This window comes from Eptatretus burgeri, chromosome 11 (assembly GCF_056783735.1).
Source record: "Eptatretus burgeri isolate ZD-2024b chromosome 11, Ebu_testis_v1, whole genome shotgun sequence".
Taxonomy (NCBI): domain Eukaryota; kingdom Metazoa; phylum Chordata; class Myxini; order Myxiniformes; family Myxinidae; genus Eptatretus; species Eptatretus burgeri.
Genome location: NC_140971.1, coordinates 55,634,342 through 55,656,852, shown reverse-complemented (window position 1 = coordinate 55,656,852; position 22,511 = coordinate 55,634,342). Strand labels below are relative to the sequence as shown.

The 22,511-nt window shown below is 43.9% G+C and overlaps 1 protein-coding gene across 1 annotated transcript in view; it reads left to right on the top strand.

Moving 5' to 3' along the window:
• The window catches only part of LOC147017108 (eukaryotic translation initiation factor 2-alpha kinase 1-like), a 50,479-nt gene extending 29,073 nt beyond the window's left edge, over nucleotides 1-21,406 (top strand). The window contains exons 9-13 of the mRNA XM_085846491.1: nucleotides 12,307-12,413; nucleotides 12,508-12,610; nucleotides 13,304-13,404; nucleotides 20,044-20,277; nucleotides 21,118-21,406. Coding sequence (XP_085702617.1) covers nucleotides 12,307-12,413; nucleotides 12,508-12,610; nucleotides 13,304-13,404; nucleotides 20,044-20,277; nucleotides 21,118-21,234 — 662 coding nt within the window. The 3' untranslated portion in view covers nucleotides 21,235-21,406. The remainder of the gene's footprint in view (nucleotides 1-12,306; nucleotides 12,414-12,507; nucleotides 12,611-13,303; nucleotides 13,405-20,043; nucleotides 20,278-21,117) is intronic.
• Nucleotides 21,407-22,511: the final 1,105 nt, after the last annotated feature.

Sequence of the window (22,511 nt, the reverse complement as noted above, 5' to 3'; positions counted from 1 at the left end):
CTGACACAGGCAGGCTATTGTCAGAGAGCTGCCAAAGCATGACAGAGACAGAGACAGAGACAGAGACAGACAGACACAGTCTGGCCGTTCAATCAGGCTGAATGGCAGGGACTCTGAGCTGCCCTCTCACTTCAGGACTGGTCTTCATCTTCACCTCCCCTTGTATTAAATAATGCGACATGGGAATTCTTCCACAAAAGCTTGCTCTCCCTCATGCATTCATTTATCCCATCTCCTCTGTCGTTATTATTCCCATTCTCTCACCCCTGATGCACATAATTAATCTGGTGGTGAGGCAGTTGCCATCAAACAACTTGCTTTCTCTTCTTGGAAGACAAATCCAACTGAAGGCAACTTCAGATCATTACACAAAGCCCGCAACAAGTGTGTGTCCACATTCAGGAGAGCCAAAAAACAACATCTGGCCAACTTCATGAATGAAATTTCAAACATGTCTCCCTCCTCTAAAACCCAGTGGCACCATGTCAAATCTTTCTCTGGTGGATGTTCCCCCACTATCCCTTCCCTCATTTCACATGGCACCACAGCCAACTCTGCTCATAAGAAGGCGAAATGTCTCAATTCTCTGTTTGCTTCCTAATGTCGCATATCCATTTCTTCAGTCCCTGTACCTGCACTACCAATTGTACAGAACCGCTTCTGGACACTGTCTTTCTCACTTGAGAAGGTGGAGAGGTTTTTGGCAACTCTCGATTCTGATTCTGCAGCAAGCCCTAATGACATCAGCGCACAAGCCCTAAAAATCTATTCTGCTGCTCTTGCACTTCCTCTTTCTACTCTGTTCACACTAATGTTTGCTATAGGTCACCTTTGGTCTATTTGTAAGTCCGCCACCATTACTAATACACCAAAATGGTGCAAAAACGGATTCTATTAATAACAGGGCTATACTATTAGCTTGTTTTCAATTGGCAAAGTTATGGAATTGATTATTGTCGTTGACATCAAATCCTTCCTTTTTCTCCAATGACCTGATCTCGGACCATTACTTTGGATTTGGACCAGGTCACTTCACCCTGATTCTTCTCATGCTGAATCTCAACATGTTTAGTCCGCTCTCCAAACAGTGGATTGAGGCCCTCAATTTCAGACATGAGATCAATGCCATCTCTGGACATATATCGAGTATTTGACAGACTGTCTGCCCTCCTTGCTCGACAAGCACTCTGCTTATAGCATGCAAGGCCATTTCCCATCATGGTTTACCGACTTCCTTTCATCCCATAGTCAGCGAGTGGTTCTCAACGGTATACTTTCATCTCATCTCCCTTTTTAATCTTGAGTACCCCAAGGCAGGGTTTCCAATCCTCCTATATTTCCTAATTTTTTTTGATGTTCGTTGTACATGTCTGCTCATTTTCTTCACAGCTTGAACATAAACGAGATGCAGAAAAATGGACTTGTCTTTGTCTGTTTTGTAAAGAACATGACAGGAGAAACGTTTGATATAATTTGCTGAACAAAGGAACGGATTCAATATGGACGAAGTGAGATAATGCAAAGTGGGAAACGACTCTGGAGAATTGGAACCGTTACAGTAGGTTAATTGGCTCTATAGTACTTGGGGTTCGATTCCCAGTTCCTATGGAGGGAATCGATTCCAACCGGGTAATCTATTCTTTTGCCCAAGCCTACTGCCAACCTTTCCTACCACTCTCCAGAATTCCTCACTGTGCATCCACCCCCTTTGCTCCACCATCCACAATTCCCCCCCCCACCTCCCTCCATTGCTCACCCCTCCCTCCATCATTCACTCCCCACCTCCTTCCATCACTCTTGGTAAAATACCTCACATTTAGATGGGACTTGCTAACTTTGATCTTCCTTCCTTAACGACACAACCTTACTTGAAAACAAACACATATAATGTTTATTAAAACCTACAGATTTTAATACTTACTCTTTGTTTGTTGATTATTCTAAAATTAAGATGTAAACAGTGAAAAACAATTGAGGATGTGCATTTAGTTCGCCCATTTCGTTTTTTTGGGGTTCGCGGGCACCAGCAGTGACCACTATTTTCGTTGTGTCTGTGTGTCTGTGTGTCTGTCTGTCTGTTTGTGACTCTCTCCAGAGCATAGCTCCGTGACGTTTGATGCGATCTTGATGAAACTTGGACACAAGCTAGATATCATGGTCGAGTTGTGTCTTTTTGTATGAGGGGCGTCCCACGCCCACTTGAACTTCTTATTTATTTATTTTTTATTTTTTATCGATTCTTTTTCTCGCAATTTCATTTCCTAGAAGCTGTGCGTAATGTCCATAGGTACAACATATGAAAAATTCGATTTGATTTGGTCAATTTTGATGGAAGAGATAGGTTTTTATGGTAGGGCTTCCTCAAAAGCTTCCACTAACTCAATTGTACCTATCGTGGCATTGTTCAATAATGCCCGCGAACCATCGTCTCCTCCCGGCTACTTAATGATTATATTTTATTTATTTGACAGACGATCAGCTTTCTTTTCTAAACAAAGGTGATGTCTCCCCAATATTAATTTGTTAAATTTTGGCGAAGTGGACTCGTGTTTTCAGAATATCATCAATAAAATAAAGAAGTCAGATGCCGGATGAAGTTTGATGTATGATGAGACAATAAATGCTCAAAATTTGAAGTAGCTTGAAGTGAAAGTGCGATCCATCATCTGAAGACATATCTAATGGGCCATGCAACTGAGGAAGACCTATCCAAGAATATAATCTCAGCCATAGAGTAATACAACCTGCAGCTGAAGGACATAATAATGCTTGGAAGTGATGGGCCCAATGTCAGCACCACTGTATGGTGGATGATCAACAAAGCCACACTTGATGTGGGATGCCCTGGGCTCCTTAACATAGGAATGTATACTCTCCACGTAGTACATAATGCATTCGCCAAAGGCCGAGCAGAATATGCTACAAATGTTCCAGAATTTGATTCAAGGGATCCGCAGCAAGATCTGTTAACCTGCAAGAAGTACAGAGAGAATTGGGGGTGGTTGTAAAGAAACCTTTGAAACATGTCAAATGTCGTTGGCTGTCACTGGGACTGGCTGTGGAGCACTGTTTTTTGTATACCTTGTCGAGGCTCATATGAGAGCTAACACACAGCGCACAGCAAGGGTTGGGGGGGGCGGGGGGGCATGAGACGAGGGGTGGGAGTGGGAAGGACAAAACAGTGGAGAATAGAGACATTCGGTGATCTGTGGAATGGGGTGGGGAACACTGGGTATACAAGATGGACATTACAAATCTCAAGATTTGGCAATTCCTCAGAGTCCTTCTTGGTTTACTTGCTGAAGCACCAACCAAAGGATCCATCGAAAGATGGGTACAAGAGAATCAAGGTGGAACTAGAGTGGTCAGAAGTTCAGCAGCATTTTCTGAAGTTTCTTTCCTCTGCATTTGCTGAGTTATTGACCTGCTTCCAGTCCGAATAACCAATCATTCACATCCTGCACTATAAGCTTCATTAATTACTTGGCAAGCTGATCAGGCAAGCGTTGACGAGATCCTCTGTTAATGCATCCAGGATCTATTGTTGTGGGGCCGGATCTCGGCGGCGAGCAGGACCGCTAGGTGGAGCAGTAGAGTCGGCTCCACCGAACACCTGGAATCTAGATCGTGCTTCTCGGAGAACTCTGAAAGGCACGGGTTCCTTACAGGACCGTGGTTGCCAATATTTTGACGGCATGAGGTAGGGTCCACTTGTCTAACTCCAATTTACCTAAGTACTCACGCCGCCCATCTACCGGGGAAACCACACCCTCGGCCAACTTTGTCCGATCGGAGTCACGGTAACGGCTTGGATCCGGCGTAACCGAGTAGAGCAGAGCCGCCGGACCAAATGCACAATTTGCCGCTTCCCAATTTCCCAACACGCACTGTGCTAAGCCAATGAAAGAAGCACAAAAACGAGCTGATACATTCAACAAAATGGATATTTGTTTGCAATAGGCAGGGAGGGAAACAGAAGAGCAGAGTTATCCGACTATAAGAAATGCAGTCAATGTACAAGCAAAAGCACTTAACAAGACAGGCCCGCACACACACGCACACACACACACCCAAAGAAATGGACCCCTTAGGGTCTTTATTGAAGGTTCCCAGTTCGAGGGAAGATGAGCTGGAAACCAGAGCTATCTTGGACCTGTCCACCTCGTGTGGTCTTCAATGTCCTGGACCGGCGGGACTCGAACCCGCAACCACGATACCACTCCAAGTACCCGGGACGGAGGATGAAGGGCGGACGCCAGCCACCACGAGCGTGGGAGAGGCAGCGAGCGCCAGCAGGCAAGGCTAGGCGATCCGGGGCGATCTGGCAGACCAAAACCAACTCTGCTTCCAGACGGATCGCCCGAACAATTATTCACTCCTTCTCCAGAGGGGATGAGCCCCCTCCTCCGTCCCGCTCTCCCTCACTGGACGGTTTTGGTGCGCAAATGCGCTCGTCACCCCCGTGATTGGCCAAAAGGGGTGCCAAGTCCGCTGATTGGACCGGGGGGGGGGGCTTGGCGGGCGTCATGGCGGACTGCCCCTCAAACAGGAAGAGGAGTAATATTGTCCTGCATTGGCTCTCATTGGCCGACCGACGGAAAACTTGCTCGCATCTCTCTGATTGGTCCAGAGAGATGCCAAGTCCTTCTTGAACCCTGCCCACCGCAAGCGTTATGGAGCGAAGGTGGTGTTGTAGTTGTAAGTGATGTAAAAATGTCAAAGAAAACCCTGACTATCAAAATAACTCCGTAGCGCACGAACATTTAATTCCCATTAGACAACGGATGGGACCCTAACTAGAAACACATACTTACTGATATAACTGACCAATAGGAACTCTGGCTGTTGTGTGCAGTAAGCTTCCAGATTCGTAACACTATAACTGCTTGATGTATCCATTATTGCTGACCAACTTGAGAGGGCGTCTATCGGGATTGGTGAAAACACACGGATAACCATCGGTCATATGAAACCTTTGGACAAAGAAGGAGCCCTCTGGGAATCTGGAAATTCTACCAGGCAGTTATTCAACATCTACAATAGAAGTTGCCAATATCCAACAGAATCCTGACACATGCAAGATGTTTGCAACCCAAGAACTGTTCTGCTGGATGGTCAGTTGGATCCATCAAGTGTCTGTTTAGGGAGTTCAAAAGGGACATTGACCATATCACAGATGAGTGGAAAGTCTAACTGGAAACCATACCAGTAGAGTGGCCTGTAAAAATTGAAAGAATATGGAGAAATCATCGTGGTGAAGATTGACGAGTATTGGGGAAAGGTATTCGGTCGGAAACACTGCCTAAAGGGGCTGTCACACCTTGACGTTTTAGCCAGTGTTTGGCAAGGTATCAAAATGTATGTAAAACGCTGGCGTACGCTGAACTATTGATGTTTTTTTTTTTTTTTTTTTTTTTTTTCTTCAAGTTTTTGGTGTATAATAATGTGTTGGACGTATGCATAACGTATTAGTAACGTACACAGAACGTTTCAGTCACATATAGATAACTTATACCAACGAATGCTGAGCGTGTTGTCGGAGTTCACAACCTATGCCCAACGATAGTTTAACTTATGCATAGCGCGCGGCAGCGTATTGCTGACGATCACGTGCCGTAGGCTATTAATAGGCTGCGGCTCGACGGTTCAAATCGTAACCGCACTAGACATCGAAGTGTGAAGCCGCTGTCACACCTTGACGTTTTAGCCAGCGTATGCCGACGTATAAAAAATTTGCCGAACCAAGCTGGCACACGTCGAATACGTTATGGGTAAGTTTTGTATACGTTAAGAGCACGCTGTCATACGTCGTAGTACGGTGGCATATGTCGTCATACGCCGAGTATGTCAATTTTCAGCATGTTGAAAATTTCTCGACGTACTCGGCGTATGACACACGTTCCGCATACGCTGGCACAAGTTGTCGGCACGTTATGTGATCGTTGACACACATCGACACACGTTACTCATAAGTCGAAACACGTCGACGTAATGGTTAGCGTCAGTGTTCCAGACTCCCTGTTTTTTGGGGGGAGTTTTTTTTCTTCGGTATGACGGTGATGTTGACACTTCGATTTCTAGTGTGGTTATGATTTAAATCGTTGAGCGGCAGCCTATTAATTATATTGTATCATAACCGCACTAGAAATCGAAGTGTCAACATCACCGTCATACCGAAGAAGAAAAAACCAGGGAGTCTGGAACACTGACGCTAACCAATTACCTTGACGTGTTTCGACTTATGAGTAACTTACAAGTAACGTGTGTCAACGATCGCGTAACGTGACTGCAACTTATGGCCAGCGTTATGCTGAACGTGTGAGTCATATGCTGGCATACGTCGAAAAATTTCAAGCATGGAAAATTTGTCTAACACCTCGGTGTACAAAGACTTATGCCAGCGTACTACGAAAAAAGCCAGCGTACTACGACGTATGCCAGCGTGCTCTTAACGTATTCAAACTTACCCATAACTTATTCGACGTGTGACAGCGTTTTAGCCAAATTTTGCATACGTCAGGCATACGCTGGCTAAATCGTCAAGGTGTGACAGGGCCTTTAGCAAATGCAGATATCCCGTCCTGTGAAATATGGTGAAGATTGTGTTGTCTCTATCACATGAAAACAGTGATGCGGAAAGGGCCTTCTCCTTGAGTGGGGGGGAAAAACGTAACCAAGGACAGAGCAAGCCTTAACGAGGCCTTAATTCATAGCCTTCAAGCAACCACAGACTGCATGAGAGTTTATGGCAACTGTTCTGAAATGGTTCCAATCACCAAATAATTTTTGTCATTGGGGCAATCCACACACATGCACCAAATGCAATGACTGGAGGAAGCACACAAAAGCAAGGAAGAAGAAAAGAAAAGAAAAGGAGAAGAGAGGAGAGTTGTCATGAGAGGGATGGAAGAGATAAGGCACAGACTCTTGCCAAGGAAGAGGAGGAGGCAGAACTTTCACATAAGAGTGAAAATCTAAAGAAGACCGAGGAGTCCCTTGCTCAGAAAGAATCTATTCAACAGATGTCATTATTGGTGATCACCAGTCTTCTTACCCAAGCAACTAAGAAACTGAAGAAAGCTTTGAGTGAGGGAGATTTAGAAATGGCTGTCGCTTAAGTTTGGATCAAATCAGCACAGAAGAGAATGGAAGAGTCTCAGGCACAGTTGTCAAAAACCAGAGAAGATCAGAGGAAAGTTGAAAAGAGGAATCTGTCCATGATCCAATCCATGGTTGCTTCCAAGAAGAAGAAGCCAAACTTTTTGTCAGGTTGGACTGGGATTCAAAAGGCTTTTCGTCGACGTATTTTCATGGATGATTATTTAAGCAAAGATTTTTATTATTCAGTGTATATTTTGATTGCAATACTTGTGTAAAGTCATGGATCTGGATATTATATCTTGTATATTCAGAGTATTTTTGTATCAATACACCAGATGAAGGTAGTTGTAAGCATCAGCAACTGTGGAATCTAGTTATGCATGGAATATTGATAGGGCAAACCATTGTTTGGAGCCACATGAGAACGATGCTTCCAAATTGCATCTGGACTGGTATTCCGGATTGTGTTCGCATCATTTGTATAAATGTTGATTAAAGTGATGTGAATCACTTTATGGGTTTTCTTTGTGAATTTGATCATGCAAAAAATTATTTCAAAAATGATAACAATAATAAATACCTGAAGGCATGTTTTCTGAAATTGAAGTGCTTTTTGGCCTGATGAGAACAACTATGAAAGTGAATATTGTAGAGACGACAAGCAACTTGGCGTTATCAAGTTTCCAACTCTCTGCCTCTGGCATACCATTCTTGTGTATTAACAAGAAAAAGAACAATCAGAGATTGCAGACCCTCGCCAGAACTTGTTTTGCATGGTGTTTGTGTGCTGGTGTGTTACCTAATTAATAATAGACATAAGTAGAACTGCCACTTTATAAGTGCTGGAAGCGATGACCGGATACCAAGACATCCCGCTTTGATCGTACACCTGACCCTGACCCTGACCCATGACGTTTATTATTATCCAATTGAATTCAGAATGGGATTAAAATAAATTTGTCCTTTCAAATCAAATGGAAGACCTCCCTCTCTCTATCGAGTGCAGCCTGTGGCTGCTGGATGCATCATTGGTTGAGACGCGGCTATGCCACTGATGCAGTGTCCCCCTTACCAGTACACTGGTACTCATTTTGCCGACCTTGGAAGGATGACAGGCTGAGTCAACCTCCTGGTGTATTAATTCAGCGGCCCAATGGGGCTTGAACTCAGGACCCTAGGATCCCAAGCCGCCACCCTAACCACTAAGCCAACACCACGCTACCCAAATGGAAGATCAAATAGGTACGTACTGCATTGGAGTCATCAGAAGGAACCTGGATAGGATTCAGGTTTCAGCTGCTACTCTACCCTCAAACCCCATCCAGGCACAGACAAATATTTAAGCCTTATTCAAAAAATAAATAAAAATTCAAAAAAATAAATAATTCTGGCTGCTGGACCAAGCGTCCAATCAGGTTGAAATTGAAAATATACGAGGGCCAGTCAGTAACTAACTCTTCTTCTTCTTTCAGCTGTTCCCATTAGGGGTCGCCACAGCGGATCATCCGTTATGATCCGCATAATTATTTGGCACAGGTTTTACGCCGGATGCTCTTCCTGAGGCAACCCTGGTCGCCTCTTACGACACGGATATGGTACGCCTATTCTAACCGGGGCATACACCGGGTCCAGTACACGGGTACTCACTTCGCCGACCTCGGAAAGATGACAGGTTGAGTAGTCAACCTCCTGGTGTGTATTAATTCAAGTGGCCAACGGGGCTTGAACTCAGGACCTTTTGGATCCCAAGCCACTATCCTAACCACTACGCCAACACCAGGCTTCCAGTCAATAACTAACAACGATATAAATTCAAGAATGTAATGTGTGCAGTTGTAGATGACATATGTTATATCTATGGGTAAGAGTCATGTTGTGTTTGTTTTAGATCTGGCAATATTTAGCAGATGACATTAGTGGAGCAGTTCTAAGATGGCCGCTTCCTTAGAAGCATGCACTAGGGAGGAGCAATGTTCTGTCATCTATTTCTAGGGAAGTGAGGGTGTGAATCCCAGTGAAATCCATCGCAGAATGAAAATGCAAAATGGTGACCCATATTTATCACTGCAGCAGGTGTAAGACTGGGACAGGAAGTTTATTGGTTCACGAAAAATATAAGTGACCACTATATTCGTTATTGCTGTCTGTCTGTCTGTCTGTCTGTCTGTCTGTCTGTCTGTCTGTCTGTCTGTCTGTCTCCCGAGCATAGCTCCGTGGGTTTTGATCCGATCCTGATGAAATTTTGGTGGGAGGTTTATATCATAATCGAGTTGTTTTCCTGAAAATGGGTGTGGTGCGCCCATTATGGGCGGAGCCACACCCAAAAAAATGTTTTTAGGGGGTAGCCGATTTCAATTTGCATCTTCTCCTAGGGGTTTTGTCGAATCTGACAGGGGTTTCAGTATTTGGTTAGCCCAATGGCACCTGCATAGCCCCACGGAGCTCGATTTTTTTTTTTTTTTTTTTTTTTTTTTTCATTTTTGTCTCAAGGTCACAAAGTCACGAACTTAGAAAATTGCGATTTTGACATAAAAAATTTCTTCTCTGAGGGGTTTGTCGAATCTGGCAGGGGTTTCGGTACTTGGTTAGCCCAATGGCACCTGCATAGCCCCACAGAGCTCGTTTTTTTTTTTTTTTTCATTTTCGTCCCAAGGTCAAGGTCACAAGGTCATGAACCGAGAAAATTTCGAATTTTGACATACAAATCAGACGACCACCCAAATTTTAGAGCTAGGATGACAATATTTTTTATGCATAATCTTGAGGTCATTCCCCACCTAAAGTCTTGAAACCATTTTGCTCTATCTCGAACACCTTGCCCGTGGCGCCCCCTTCAATTTTGTTTTTACGCTGATTTCATCAAAGTATGGATAATCCGAGGAGTGGTGCGAAATGCCATATAGCCATATATGACGTTGTATTGTTCCTGGAATGTTACAGAGGAAGTTTTGCACCAAAGGTCATAATCCTTGACCTTTGACCTTTAAAGTTCACAAAGGTCAAATTTTCAAAGTTTTGGGAATCAAACCGGGTTTTCGACCTTCTTCGACGAACTAACTCCATTAAGCTATAGCACGTATCCTGTTTCCTTATTTTAATGTCCACAACATTGTTTTGTGACCTTTAAAGGTTATGCAAAGGTCAAATTTTTAAAGTTGTTGAACAAACCCGGGTTTTCGACATTTTGCAGCTAATAACCTGTCAATCGTACCACATCATGTTGATCATTTTTATAACTTGGTCAAACATTATCACATTGTCTCATCCTTGACTTCTGAAACAATCTACATCGTCAAATACCGCTCGTGAACCATCGTCGTCTTCAGACTTGTTACTCCTATTTTTCCTATTTATTCATGTTAAAACAATTCTTTTAAAATCCCTATTTTTTTCATCTCAAAATTCCTATTTTTCCAATTTTTATTTCACCAAATTTTTATTTCACCCCTGCCAAGGTAGTGACATAGGTCCAGTCCTTTTCTCATCTTCATCGGCGATCTTTCCGATTCACTGCATAAGCCTGCTTTTATTACCTCTGCCACCGAAGGTGAAGGAGGTTGTTTTCACTCCTTTCTGCTGTCTGTCTGTCTGTTTGTTTGTGTGCAGGATATCTCAAAAAGTTGCGGACGGATCCGGATGAAATTTTGTGGACAGGCTGGGTGTCTGACACGGACGAACTGATTAGATTTTGGTGAAGATCCGGATCCGGATCTGACTACGAGAATTTTTAAGTGATTCTTCACCATTGATAGGGCCAAAAATGATACATGGCATGATATCTCAAAAAGTTGTGGACGGATTTGGAAGACACTTGGTGGACATGTTGGTTGTGTGACAAGGAAGAATTTATTCGATTTCGGTGAAGATCTGATTCTGCATCTGGAAACGATAATTATTTAATTTTAAAGTGATTCTTCACCATTGAGGCCAAAAACGATATAGTACTGTCCAGCATACTTCAAAAATGTAATGGACCCGATATGTTCTCGTGGATCGGGCATTATGTGGCGGAGGTATGCGCTCTACCGAGTGCCCTTCTCGTTTATTTTCTGATGACTCCACACTGCCATAGCATCTCTCATCCTTCCCTCATTTTCCCCTCTGTAGACCTTTCTAGAATCAGGAGCTGGTCCCATACTTGGAATATGTCTCAACGCTGACAAATCTCTCACATTCTCTCTCCGATAGGACCGTCAGGCGAAACCTACTTCCTTAACAAAACTCTTGAAGAGTTGTCGTCCCTCCAACTTCTGGGATTCACAATCAGCCATGATAGTTCTTGGACAAACCATATATCCAAGTTGACCTTCAAAGCACAAGCCATTGACATCTGCTCTCCCATTTGGACTGGCACCCATGCCTTATACCTTGTACCTTGTACTTTTGAATCCATGAAAAGAATGGCCCTCAAAATAAATGGAACCTCTCGCAAAGAACTGAGTCTCTGGGAATGTTACTCTCGCATCATAGATGAGTCGTAGCTTGTAGGCTTCTGTCATCTACAACCTCGTTTCTGTCATCCACCCCCTGCCCTTTCCTAAGTCCACCCCCACCCCCACCCCTTCCTTTCTTTTCCCCATGTTTCTCCAGGACACACCCAGGCTTTGAGTAACCCCCTTCTAGACAAACTCCTGAAATCGGGGCTCACTGCTTGCCTCCGCTCATTTGTTTCTCTTCTTGCCTGTGGAACCAACTTCCTCAGTCTGTCCCATCCCATTCTTGCCATCAGTGTTTCATGATGGCTGTTCGCCACCACCTCGGAACATCTCCCATTCATACTCATGATCTTTTATACCCTTTCCGAATGTCATACAGAAATGGCTGTAGCTCGAGCTAACTCTCCCCAAGCCCACCCCTTCCTTTCCATGTTATTGTGCTTTTCTCCCTCTCCCTCGTTTTATTACTATTATTGGTTTGTTTCTTTTCTGTTTCATCCCTGATTATCCCTTCTTCTTCTTCCTGTGTTTTTCACTTGTACCCAGCTTGTTCACCCTCCTCACTCTATTTACCCACCTCCCCCTCCTCACCCTCTTCTTGTTCTGTTCCATTCTTTGTTCTATCTCTTCCACAAACCTTGCCTTTGCACACAAAAAAAATACTCCATGCAACATCAAACTTATTTTGTTGTGGCAGGTGCACAGACATAATAATTCACCTGATCATGTGAAATTCATTTGGTTTCTGCTGTGGCTTGTGTGTGTGTAGGACCTTTTGAACGTGTCACCGAGGAATGTTCTTTGCATATTTTCAAACAACTTCTGGAAGGTGTGCGTTACATCCACTCTTGTGGAATTGTCCACCGAGATCTAAAGGTACCGTAGTGGTCGTAGAGTGCTTTTTGATTTTATGCTGTCCTTCCAAGTTGTCACCTTAACTGTCCACCTGCTGTGTGATTTTTGCCCTCAGCCTCGCAACGTGTTTCTCTTGCGATCTGACTTGCACGTCCACATTGGGGACTTTGGCCTGGCTTGTGAGGAAGTTATGGATACACCTGTTACTTTGAGACCAGGTATGAACTGATATTGGCATAGGAGAGTGGGAATTGAATGGGCGGTGGGGGTAGCGTTGGAGGAAATGTGCAAAAACTGTAAACCCTAATAGCATGGTTACGATTTGGCATATTAGGGTTATTCGGGTTGGGGTTAGAGTCATTAGGGTCAGGGTTGTTAGTGTTAGTTTTGGTGCATCCGCTGACGAAGTTGCCAGAGGCATCATGTTTTTGGGTTGTTCATCCGGCTGTCCGTCCATCCATCCGTGCATCCGTGATAGGTTTTTGTTCCCGCAAAAATTTAAGAATGGCTGAATGGATCTACGTCAAACTTGGTCAAGTATGTATGTTGATGTAAAGACAAAATGATTAGATTATGGCATGAAGAGGTTAAAGGTCAGAGGTCTCTTTGGGTAAAAATTCTGTGCTAACTTGTGAACCAGTGATGGGATTGTTGACCAAACTTGGTGGAAGTATATATTATGATGCAAAGATGAGCGGATTATATTTTGGCATCAAGAGGTTAAAGGTCAGAGGTCATGTCAGGTAAAAATGTGATACTTAAAAAACAGCTGAAGATATTTAAATCAAACTTGGTGCAAGTATGTATAATGATCAAATCATGTGGGCGGAGGCACATCGGACGATGTCGCGACGTCAAATTATGATTAGTTGTGATTGAATCTTGAGCTCTCTTTGACTGTGTGTGGCAAGGCAAGGAGTTGAGCGACTTGGGATCAACGCACACATCCGGTGTCGGCACTAGTCTTTATGCTGCGCCGGAGCAGCTCTCTGGCTCTCAATATGATTACAAGGTGGGTGGCATGTTTCGCTATTGCTAATTGCTCAATTGGTAATTATAATGCTCCGCGATCCATTAACAAAGCCTTTTTGCAAAAGCAAGCCAAAGCATTTCAAATGAGTATTTAATAATGCATTTTTTAATTTCATTTTATTTTACCTAGGATAGGTTCCCTAACCATGTTATTTTTATAATATAACAAAAACCAAGAAATTCTCAAAAATACGAGCCATTGGTTTTGCTCCATTCCTATTCCATGCATTATTCTTCATTAGTGCAGTTTTATACGTTTATCCCTGTGATGTTTCCTGAGATCGGGCAACAGCGCTGCGTGTCTGTTGGCCTTGGTCGCCTTTGACACTGCTCAAATGTCTCTTGCTGCCTCGAAGCAGACACTGCCATACAGCTGATGTTGATCTGGATAGGGTTCTTTTTAAAATTTTTACCATGCTTAAAAGTATGGTGTGAAGATCTCAGGAAAAGAGAATCTTACTTGAGTGGGAACAGCCACACAAGATGGAGAGGGTCAGAGGCGGGTGAGCATGAACAGTTATAAATTTTCAAACGTAATTAACAGCTTTCCGTCCAAGTTCGACATGAGTGTTCTCATAACCCTTTGGTTGAAGCAGACCTCACTCACTTGAAATGCATTTTCCCTCTTAAACAGTCAGTTGTGGTCGTATTTTGTCATGCATGGCGTGGCGATTGCGAACAGGAACGTACTGTACACGACTTACCGTAGCAGATAGTTTTGGCTTACCGCAGCACGAAAATGGTGAACGTATTATTTATTTATTTAGTTAGGTTCCAATTGTGCGTGGAGTCAAGCCAGCTATGCAGTGGGCCAATGGGTAAATGACACAGCTTGGCTAATTAGGTATGCTGGCCTTTGGCCATGTTATATGTCACATGAGATTGCATATCAATGAAAAAGCCAGAACAGTGATCTTTAAAGGCTTTGGCGGTGGATGAAAATACCCTTAGGACAATTCCCGGATCGGACTTGGGCTGTGTGCCAAATTTGATGGTTGTCGGTCCAGCGGTCCTTGCAAAAAACGCAAAGACAGCCAGACACAGACATCCAATGAATTTTATTTCTTAGATAAAGATAATGATGAAAAAATATTTCGTTAAAATGTCCTGATCTTCTCACCTCAGCCCATGGCACAGTGCCTATCTCTGTGGGGTGATGACTGTCTCTTCACTTCTGGTCTATGGTCTCTTCCTTGTTTCATCGGATGTCTGTTACACTGGTCTCTTCACTTCTGGCATTTTAACCATTCGTTTTGACAATCCCCCACTCTTCTCTCGTTACAATGATATAAGAACCCAGTTTGTACTTGAAAAAAATTGTCTTGTTTTTCAAAAAACCTTTCCACACCTTTCCTCTCGTCCATGAGGCACCTCCAAGTACTCCGTGTATTGCACGCATGTTGTCCAGGCCTAAGGCTTATTTTGCTAGGGCCCCCCTGCGAAACCCGTATCCGTAGCTCCCTAGATAAGAGCGGGTTATAAATGAATTATAACGTTACCGCGAATACTTTGCTTGTGTCATATTCCCTGATGTTTCCCCAATAAATCTGGCCGATTCATAAGAAATTTGCCGCATTGAATTTATCCGTGTCGCGCTGAAGAACAATCGCTCGATTTGTATTTAAAACCAAACTGGCTACGGATTGCGGCAGACTTCGCTCGGTCTCTGATCAAACCCAGTCTATAGCCAGGGTATATCCCCAACTGGCAAGACACAGGAGTACTTTGGTATCGTGATCTAAGGCGCGTGACCCGAGACCTGTGCCGAACTAGCCGGCGATATAACCCCTGAGACGGCAGTGCTGTTCAGCACCACCGAATCAACAGCAATATCGCATGATTTCTCAAAAAGTTGTGGACGGATTTGGATGAAACTTGGTGTACATGTTGGGTGTGTCACGATGAAGAATTTATTCAATTTTGGTGAAGATCCCCGGTGTACAGCTCGTGGGCTCGTGTTGAAACAAAGGTTTTCAAACTGTATTAATATCCAACTGACTAATGTGTGTTTATATTTCTTTATTGGGTGCATGAATGTTATTCCAAATTGATGCAACCACCTAATTAAGTTTACTAAGTTTTTCTCTTTTCAAAATCCCCATTAGCCATGTTTTGGCTGGTTCCATGTGTTTAATGGTATTTTTGATAACGTATTTATTTAATTGCTGGTATTTGATAACATTCCCATGTTTAATGTTCTTTGATTCCCACATTTATTTTTCTTATATGAAAGGCAGATGCTACCTTATTTTTTGGCATATAAAATCGATACTTTTTCCCCGGAAGTACAGGCCTCGACTCTTTTCAAAATCGACCTGTCTATGATTTGAGACATTGAGTTGCATAAATGAAGAACATTTACAGTCTGATATTTTCTGAAATGAATTGTGTAATTGTTAATTTAATACACATTTACAGCAAGCTTCCACTTAGTCGTGGATGTGTTCCCAGAAAAAAAAAAAAACGTTAAGCAGACGAGATATGCCATGGACGTAGTGCTGTAATGGTGGGATGTGTTCCCAGGGCACATTTTCAGTTATGTATCATAGCTTTAACCTCACTTAACTACATAAAAGAGACAAATATTAAACAAAAATAAAGAACACAAATGAACAGTTTTAGGGGTACTCATCAAAATGTAAGGCTAAGATTGCTCGTCGGGACGGGAGAGGTATGGGTGTGGAGCGGAGGGTTACTGGTGCACGAAATGCTGAGATGCACGTCAGTGCATGGCTCGTGGTGCTAAGATCCGCCCTGGTGCATGACTCGTGGAGCTGATATCTGCCCTGGTGCATGACTCGTGGAGGTGATATCTACTTTGGTGCATGGCTCGTGGTGCTGATATCTGCCTTGTTGCATGGCTCGTGGAGCTGATATCTGCCCTGGTGCAGATATCTGCCTTAGTGCACGGTTCGTGGTGCTGATATCCGCCCTGGTGCCGAGCTCATAGTGCTGATATCTGCCCTGGTGCACGGCTCGTGGAGGTGATATCTACTTTGGTGCATGGCTCGTGGTGCTGATATCCGCCCTGGTGCACGACTCGTGGAGGTGATATCTACTTTGGTGCACGGCTCGTGGAGCTGATATCTGCCCTGGTGCAGATATCTGCCTTAGTGCATGGCTTGTGGTGCTGATATCCGCCCTGGTGCATGGCTCATGGTGCTGATATCCGCCCTGGTGCACGGCTCGTGGTGCTAAAATCCGCCCCGGTGCATGGCTCGTGGTGCTGATATCCGCCCTGGTGCCCTGGTGCATGGCCCTCTCTGTCTTTCCCATCTGTCTTCCCACCGCCACCTCTCAAGGTATTCCAATCAGTGACTCAACGAGTAATATTTGCTTGTTTTATATAATGAATACACTTAATTGTTTTAAAGAAGTCCCGTAGGTAACAATATGTTGCGAGTCTTCTCCTCCTCTTATTCCCTTTATAAGGGCTGTTTTAGTCTGATGGCACCATGCTTGTGCCCTGCCTTGACCACGATACTCCTCCACCTCCCTCTATCCTCAGCCAACTCTCTCCAGTCTCCAACGACTGCTACCTTATGGATATCCCTCCTCACACAATCCTCCCATCTCAACCACGGTCTACCTCTTTTCTTCCTATTTTGCTCCCTCAACATATCCGCTCTGCCATTCCCCTTCCTTCCCCCATCAGCACAGTGTCCAGCCCATCTCAGTCGACATTTCAACCATCTCCCCGTCAAGCTCATCGGCACACCAGTCAACTCCCTCGGTTCATCCAATCCTCTTTCTATCCACCCTCTTCTCTCCCGCAATCCTCCTGACCCAGTTGTTCTCACAAACCTGCAGCCTCTGTTGTCTCTCTGTTAGTGTCACCATTGCCAGACCGTAAAGGTAGGCCGGCGTTACACATGACAGGCTCTTCCCTTTCAATTTTCTTGGTCTTTCTGTCTGCCATTACTCCCTCCACCACACACACACACACACACACACACACACACACACACACACACACACACACACACACACACACACACACACGCACGCACGCACGCACGCACGCACGCACGCACGCACGCACGCACGCGCACACACACACCTGATTCCTCTTCTACACCTCTGCCTTGGACTTACCATCCCCAGTCACTGTTCTTCCCAGATATTCAAACCTATTTCCCTGTCTGAGCTCCATCCCCTCAAACCTGATATTCATTTATTTTTCTCTGCTGCCGATCCACATCACCACAGTCTTCTCCATACTCATCTTCAGCCCACGCTTGCAAAATACCTCCTTCCACTCTTCTAGTGCTTCCTGTATCTCCTACCCACTCTCCACCGCAACAGCCAGATCGTCCGCATACAGCATCCTCCCCATACTATGCCTCCAACTCACTTTCCTGCTTACCGGCTCCATCACCAATTCACCATGATAAACATGAGTGAGTTGAGAGTGTTTCCTTGACTCAAACCGATGTTCACGCTGAACTCTTCAGACATCCCAGGACCAATCATAACTCTTCCATTCATTCCCTTGTACTTCCCTTATACCAACCTAACTCCTGCCTCCGGAACATCCATTCATCTCAGCGTCGCCATCACCATCTCTCTCGGAACAGTGTTGTAGGCCTTCTCCAGGTCCACAAATCCCAATGTCATCTCACCTTGCATCTCCAACCTTTTCTCCACCAGCTGTCTGAGCGTGAACATCCCATCCGTCGTCCCACTACCCTTTCTAAACCCCTGTTGCTTTTCTCTGATCTCTATCTCCACCCTCTTCTTCCTTTTCCTCCCATCAAGAATCCTCTCCAGCACCTCCATGACATGATCAAGACATGACATGAACAATATCATATCAGTATCAATATCAGCTCTGAAATCATACATACATACATACATACATACATACATACATACATACAGGGTGTTTCAAAAAGATTGATACAACTTTGACTTCCTGCCATTTATTTGTTTGTTTTTTTGACCTATACAGTTTTAATTTTCAGGATTTGGTGGTGTTATAGTGGTATTTGTTCTTTGCGATTTCTAGCTCCATAGTGAAACTGTCATTGACTGTGAAGCAGAAGACAAAAGTGGTGGCTCTGTGGTATGAGACTAAATCATACATAGACACCCGCCGGAGGTTCTGCTGGGAATACGACCAAAGAACACGTGATGGACCACCAAATTGTGCCATTCAACGTATTGTGAAACATTTTGAGCACAAGGGGACAGTGCACAACCAGAGCAAGGGCAACAGTGGCAGGCCAGCATCATTATATTAACCATGAGCTAAGCCAACATCGATGTCATGTGGGATTCTGCAGTGGACAGTCCCAAGAAGTCCCACCACCTGCGCTCCCTGGAGCTAGGCATCAAACCAACATCAGTCTGATGTATCCTCACTGAGGAACTGAAGCTTTTCCCATACATCATCTCTATTTGGCATAAACTGAGTCAAGATGACGTGAGAAGGAGACTTGATATGAGCAATTGGCTCAGTGACAGGATGGTGTGGTACCCAAACTGGATCAACCTGATCTGGTTCAGTGATGAAGCCCGTTTCCACTTGCAAGGTGCGATTAACAACCCCAACAACATTTTTGTGGGGGGCAGAACCACCTGAAGAGATCACTGAGAGGTACCTGAAAGGGCCTAAAGTTGCATGCTTCTGCATCTTCAATGCTTGATAGGGAATGCTAGGGTCTTACTGGTTTGAGAATGACAACAGCAGGACGGTGATGATCAACGGTAAGTGCTACCGGGACATGCTCCAGAAGTTCCGTAAAGATCTAGCCCAAAAGGTCACCCCAAACCAGCTCGGCACGATCTGGTTTATGCAGGATAGTGCACCCCTGCATACAGCTGGTGACACTATCACGTTCCTGCAGCAGCTCTTCAGAAGCCACCTCGTTGCCCTGGGTACCGCTCATGACTGGGCACTCCATAGCCCAGACTTGAACCCGATGGACTACTGGTTCTGGGGGGCTGCCAAGGGCTCTGTCTATGCCAACCACCCTGCCACACTGGATGATCTGAAGCAGGAGGTGTCAGACGACCTCCAGGCAGTGCCACATGAGACCTACAGGGAAGTTGGACAGAACTTTGGAGTCAGGATCAGTGCCTGTCTGAACTGCGGAGGGCACACATCAAGAACGTCAATTACAATGATTTTGCCTAAATGCCAGTTTCAGACTTTAGGCTCTCACTAACTCAAGCAAACACTTATTGCAACAGCAATCATTGATAGAAAATACCACGTCATAAGCTTTCAAGAAATGTTTGGTTCACAATCCTGAGATTTCTGTTTCTTTGTAAATAATCATTTAAAGTTACATCACTCTTTTTGAATCACCCTGTACATACATGCAAACATTAGGAATGTCAGGGAGGAAATAACACCTCTATTGTCCTGACTGACAATTTTGCTAACTACCGTAGTTGATACGTCTCTGTCTTGTATTCAAAATTGACTTATCTTATGAAGGAAGGAAAGAAAAATTGGGAAATTATCCAATTGGACGAACCACATGCTCCACATCGACTTGTTGGCCAAAAAAAAAATGGTAATCTTCAACAATGTTTTCAAAATATAAGTTGTGAAGAGTTGATTTTTTTTTCATTTTTTAATACATGACGTTTTGTTGTTTGTGGTATGCAGAGTGACATGTACAGTGTCGGGGTGTTGTTGTTCGAGCTGTTCCAGCCTTTTGGAACAGAAATGGAACGTGTACGCACCATCGAGGACCTTCGACGTGGCAAACTGCCCGATGAGTTTTGTGTTCACTGGCCCATTCACAGCATTACAGTACAGGAGCTGATGAGCACCAAACCCTGCAGGCGACCCAGTGCCAATGAGCTGCTGCGCCGTGAGGTTGTACAGAGCAAGGATGAGGTGAGTCAGCTGTTTGCTTAAAGGCAAAACACCTAACCTGTTGCTCAACATCATTGCCTGAAAGGCTAGTGTCATAACATTGCAAGCTTGTTCAAGGTTTAAGTTGGTGGGAGACGATTGGGAGGAGTTTGATATATATATATATATTATCCCTGTGTCGTAAGAGGCGACCAGGGTTGCGTCAGGAAGGGCATCCGGCGTAAAACCTGTGCCAAATCACTATGCGGATCACACGGATGATCCGCTGTGGCGACCCCTAAACGGGAGCAGCCGAAAGAAGAAGAAGAATATATATATATATATATATATATATATATATATATATATATATATATATTTTTTTTTTAAAGGGAGATGGGAGTGTTCTAAAAAGGCACCTTTTTTCTTAATCACAAAATGACAATTGTTTACTTTTTGATGCCAAGGCCACCTGTCATTGCAGTATTAAATCTCTTCAACTGAGCCACTTTTTAATGTTTATTTTTGACGAGATTCATATTGATTGTTCAAAGCAATCTATGCAGGACATCCAATACAAATAGATCTTTAAGTTAAAAAAAAAAAAAAATTTTATCCACACCACTTAATATATGTATATACTATATACTGTAGCTTGCATCTTATCAAAGCTTTGTCAACATTTATTTTCTGTTGCTTATTGAAGTCATCCTTATGAATCCAATAAGTCAGTTATAAAAAGATGAGTTTTGTGATTTGAAATGCAGAAGTCATAAAAACTCAGTTGGAAGAATCAGACATTTCAACGAAGTACTGTATTGTGAAAAAAAGTAGAATGTGATCTTGTTATTAACTGTGCTCTTGGAACCATGTATCCGACAGGTTATATTTGCCCTTCGCAAACTACTGGCCAAGTCTACGGCAGAGGTGGAATTTTTGAGATGCCGTGTCCAAGAGCAAAATGAGCAGATCTGCCGATTGCAACAGATGGTCAGTTAGCACTGCCATTGCATCACCTGCAAAGGCCAATTTGTGTTACTGTTCCCCGAAGAAGTTTGGAACAGATTTGGTCTTCATATGAAAATTGTTGTATAGCACGCTGGACCATCTATAGAGAATGAAGAACTAGTCTTGCTGGTAATGACCAGTGGCAATATGTACCATCAGACGGGTAGAACAATGGATAAAATTAACATGATGTTGACCATATACTGTATGATCCCAATCTGTCTCCCTTATGCCTCGTGTTGGCTTAATGGTTAGGGTGGTGGGCTTGGGATCCTAGGATCCTGAGTTCAAATCTCACTCAGCTGTTGAATTAATACCAAGTGGGGTTGAGTCTGCCTGTCATCCTTCCGAGGTCGGCAAAATGAGTGCCAGCATGCTGGTATATTGTGTCGGAGTGGCGACCTGTCCAGGATTGTGTCCAATAGCCAAGGAGATTGCTTCGGCAGCACCAACGTTCTTCACAGAGTATGGTCCCGATGGATGGATGGATGGATGGATGGATGGATGGATGGATGTCTCACTTGATTTTTATTTATTTTAAATCCTGAACATACATTTAATTTAAACGTTTATTTATGTTGTCATTTTCTCTGCTTGATGAAGTGCCTGCTGTTAATTCGTTTGCATTTTGCTGTTAAAACAGTTTTGAAGTACCATGAAAACATCTTCATTGTTGTGGGTTTTTATAAATGTCATTTGATCCTTTTTCTAACCTTTGGTTATCACTCGCCCCGAAGTGTGTGTGTGTGTGTGTGTGTGTGTGTGTGTGTGTGTGTGTGTGTGTGTGTGTGTGTGTGTGTGTGTGTGTGTGTGTGTGTGTGCGTGCGTGCGTGCGTGCGTGCGTGCGTGCGTGCGTGCGTGCGTGCGTGCGTGCGTGCGTGCGTGCGTGCGTGCGTGCGTGGTCCTGCACATGTAAGAGTTTGATTGGGTTCAGAATATGTGCAGGAATGAACCAACAACTGCAGGGTGTGGAAACACGTTTTTCTTTTTGTCTTGAATAAATATGTTGAAACAAAGATTTCAGTTTTTTTTATTTTATTATTTTTATTTTTTGGTGTCCTTTTATGCTTGATTGGCCCCACCTCCAAAAAATTGGCGATGTGATCGTCTTATCGAGGATACTTGTGTTTACATGCGGCCTGCATATGCTCTGAAAAAATACTGGGAATGCCAGCTTGATGTATTGTTGCTGGTTGTAGCAAGCAATACAACCCAAGATGGTATGAGTATGCATGTTTTCCCAAAAGATCCAGCTATAGTACAGCGGA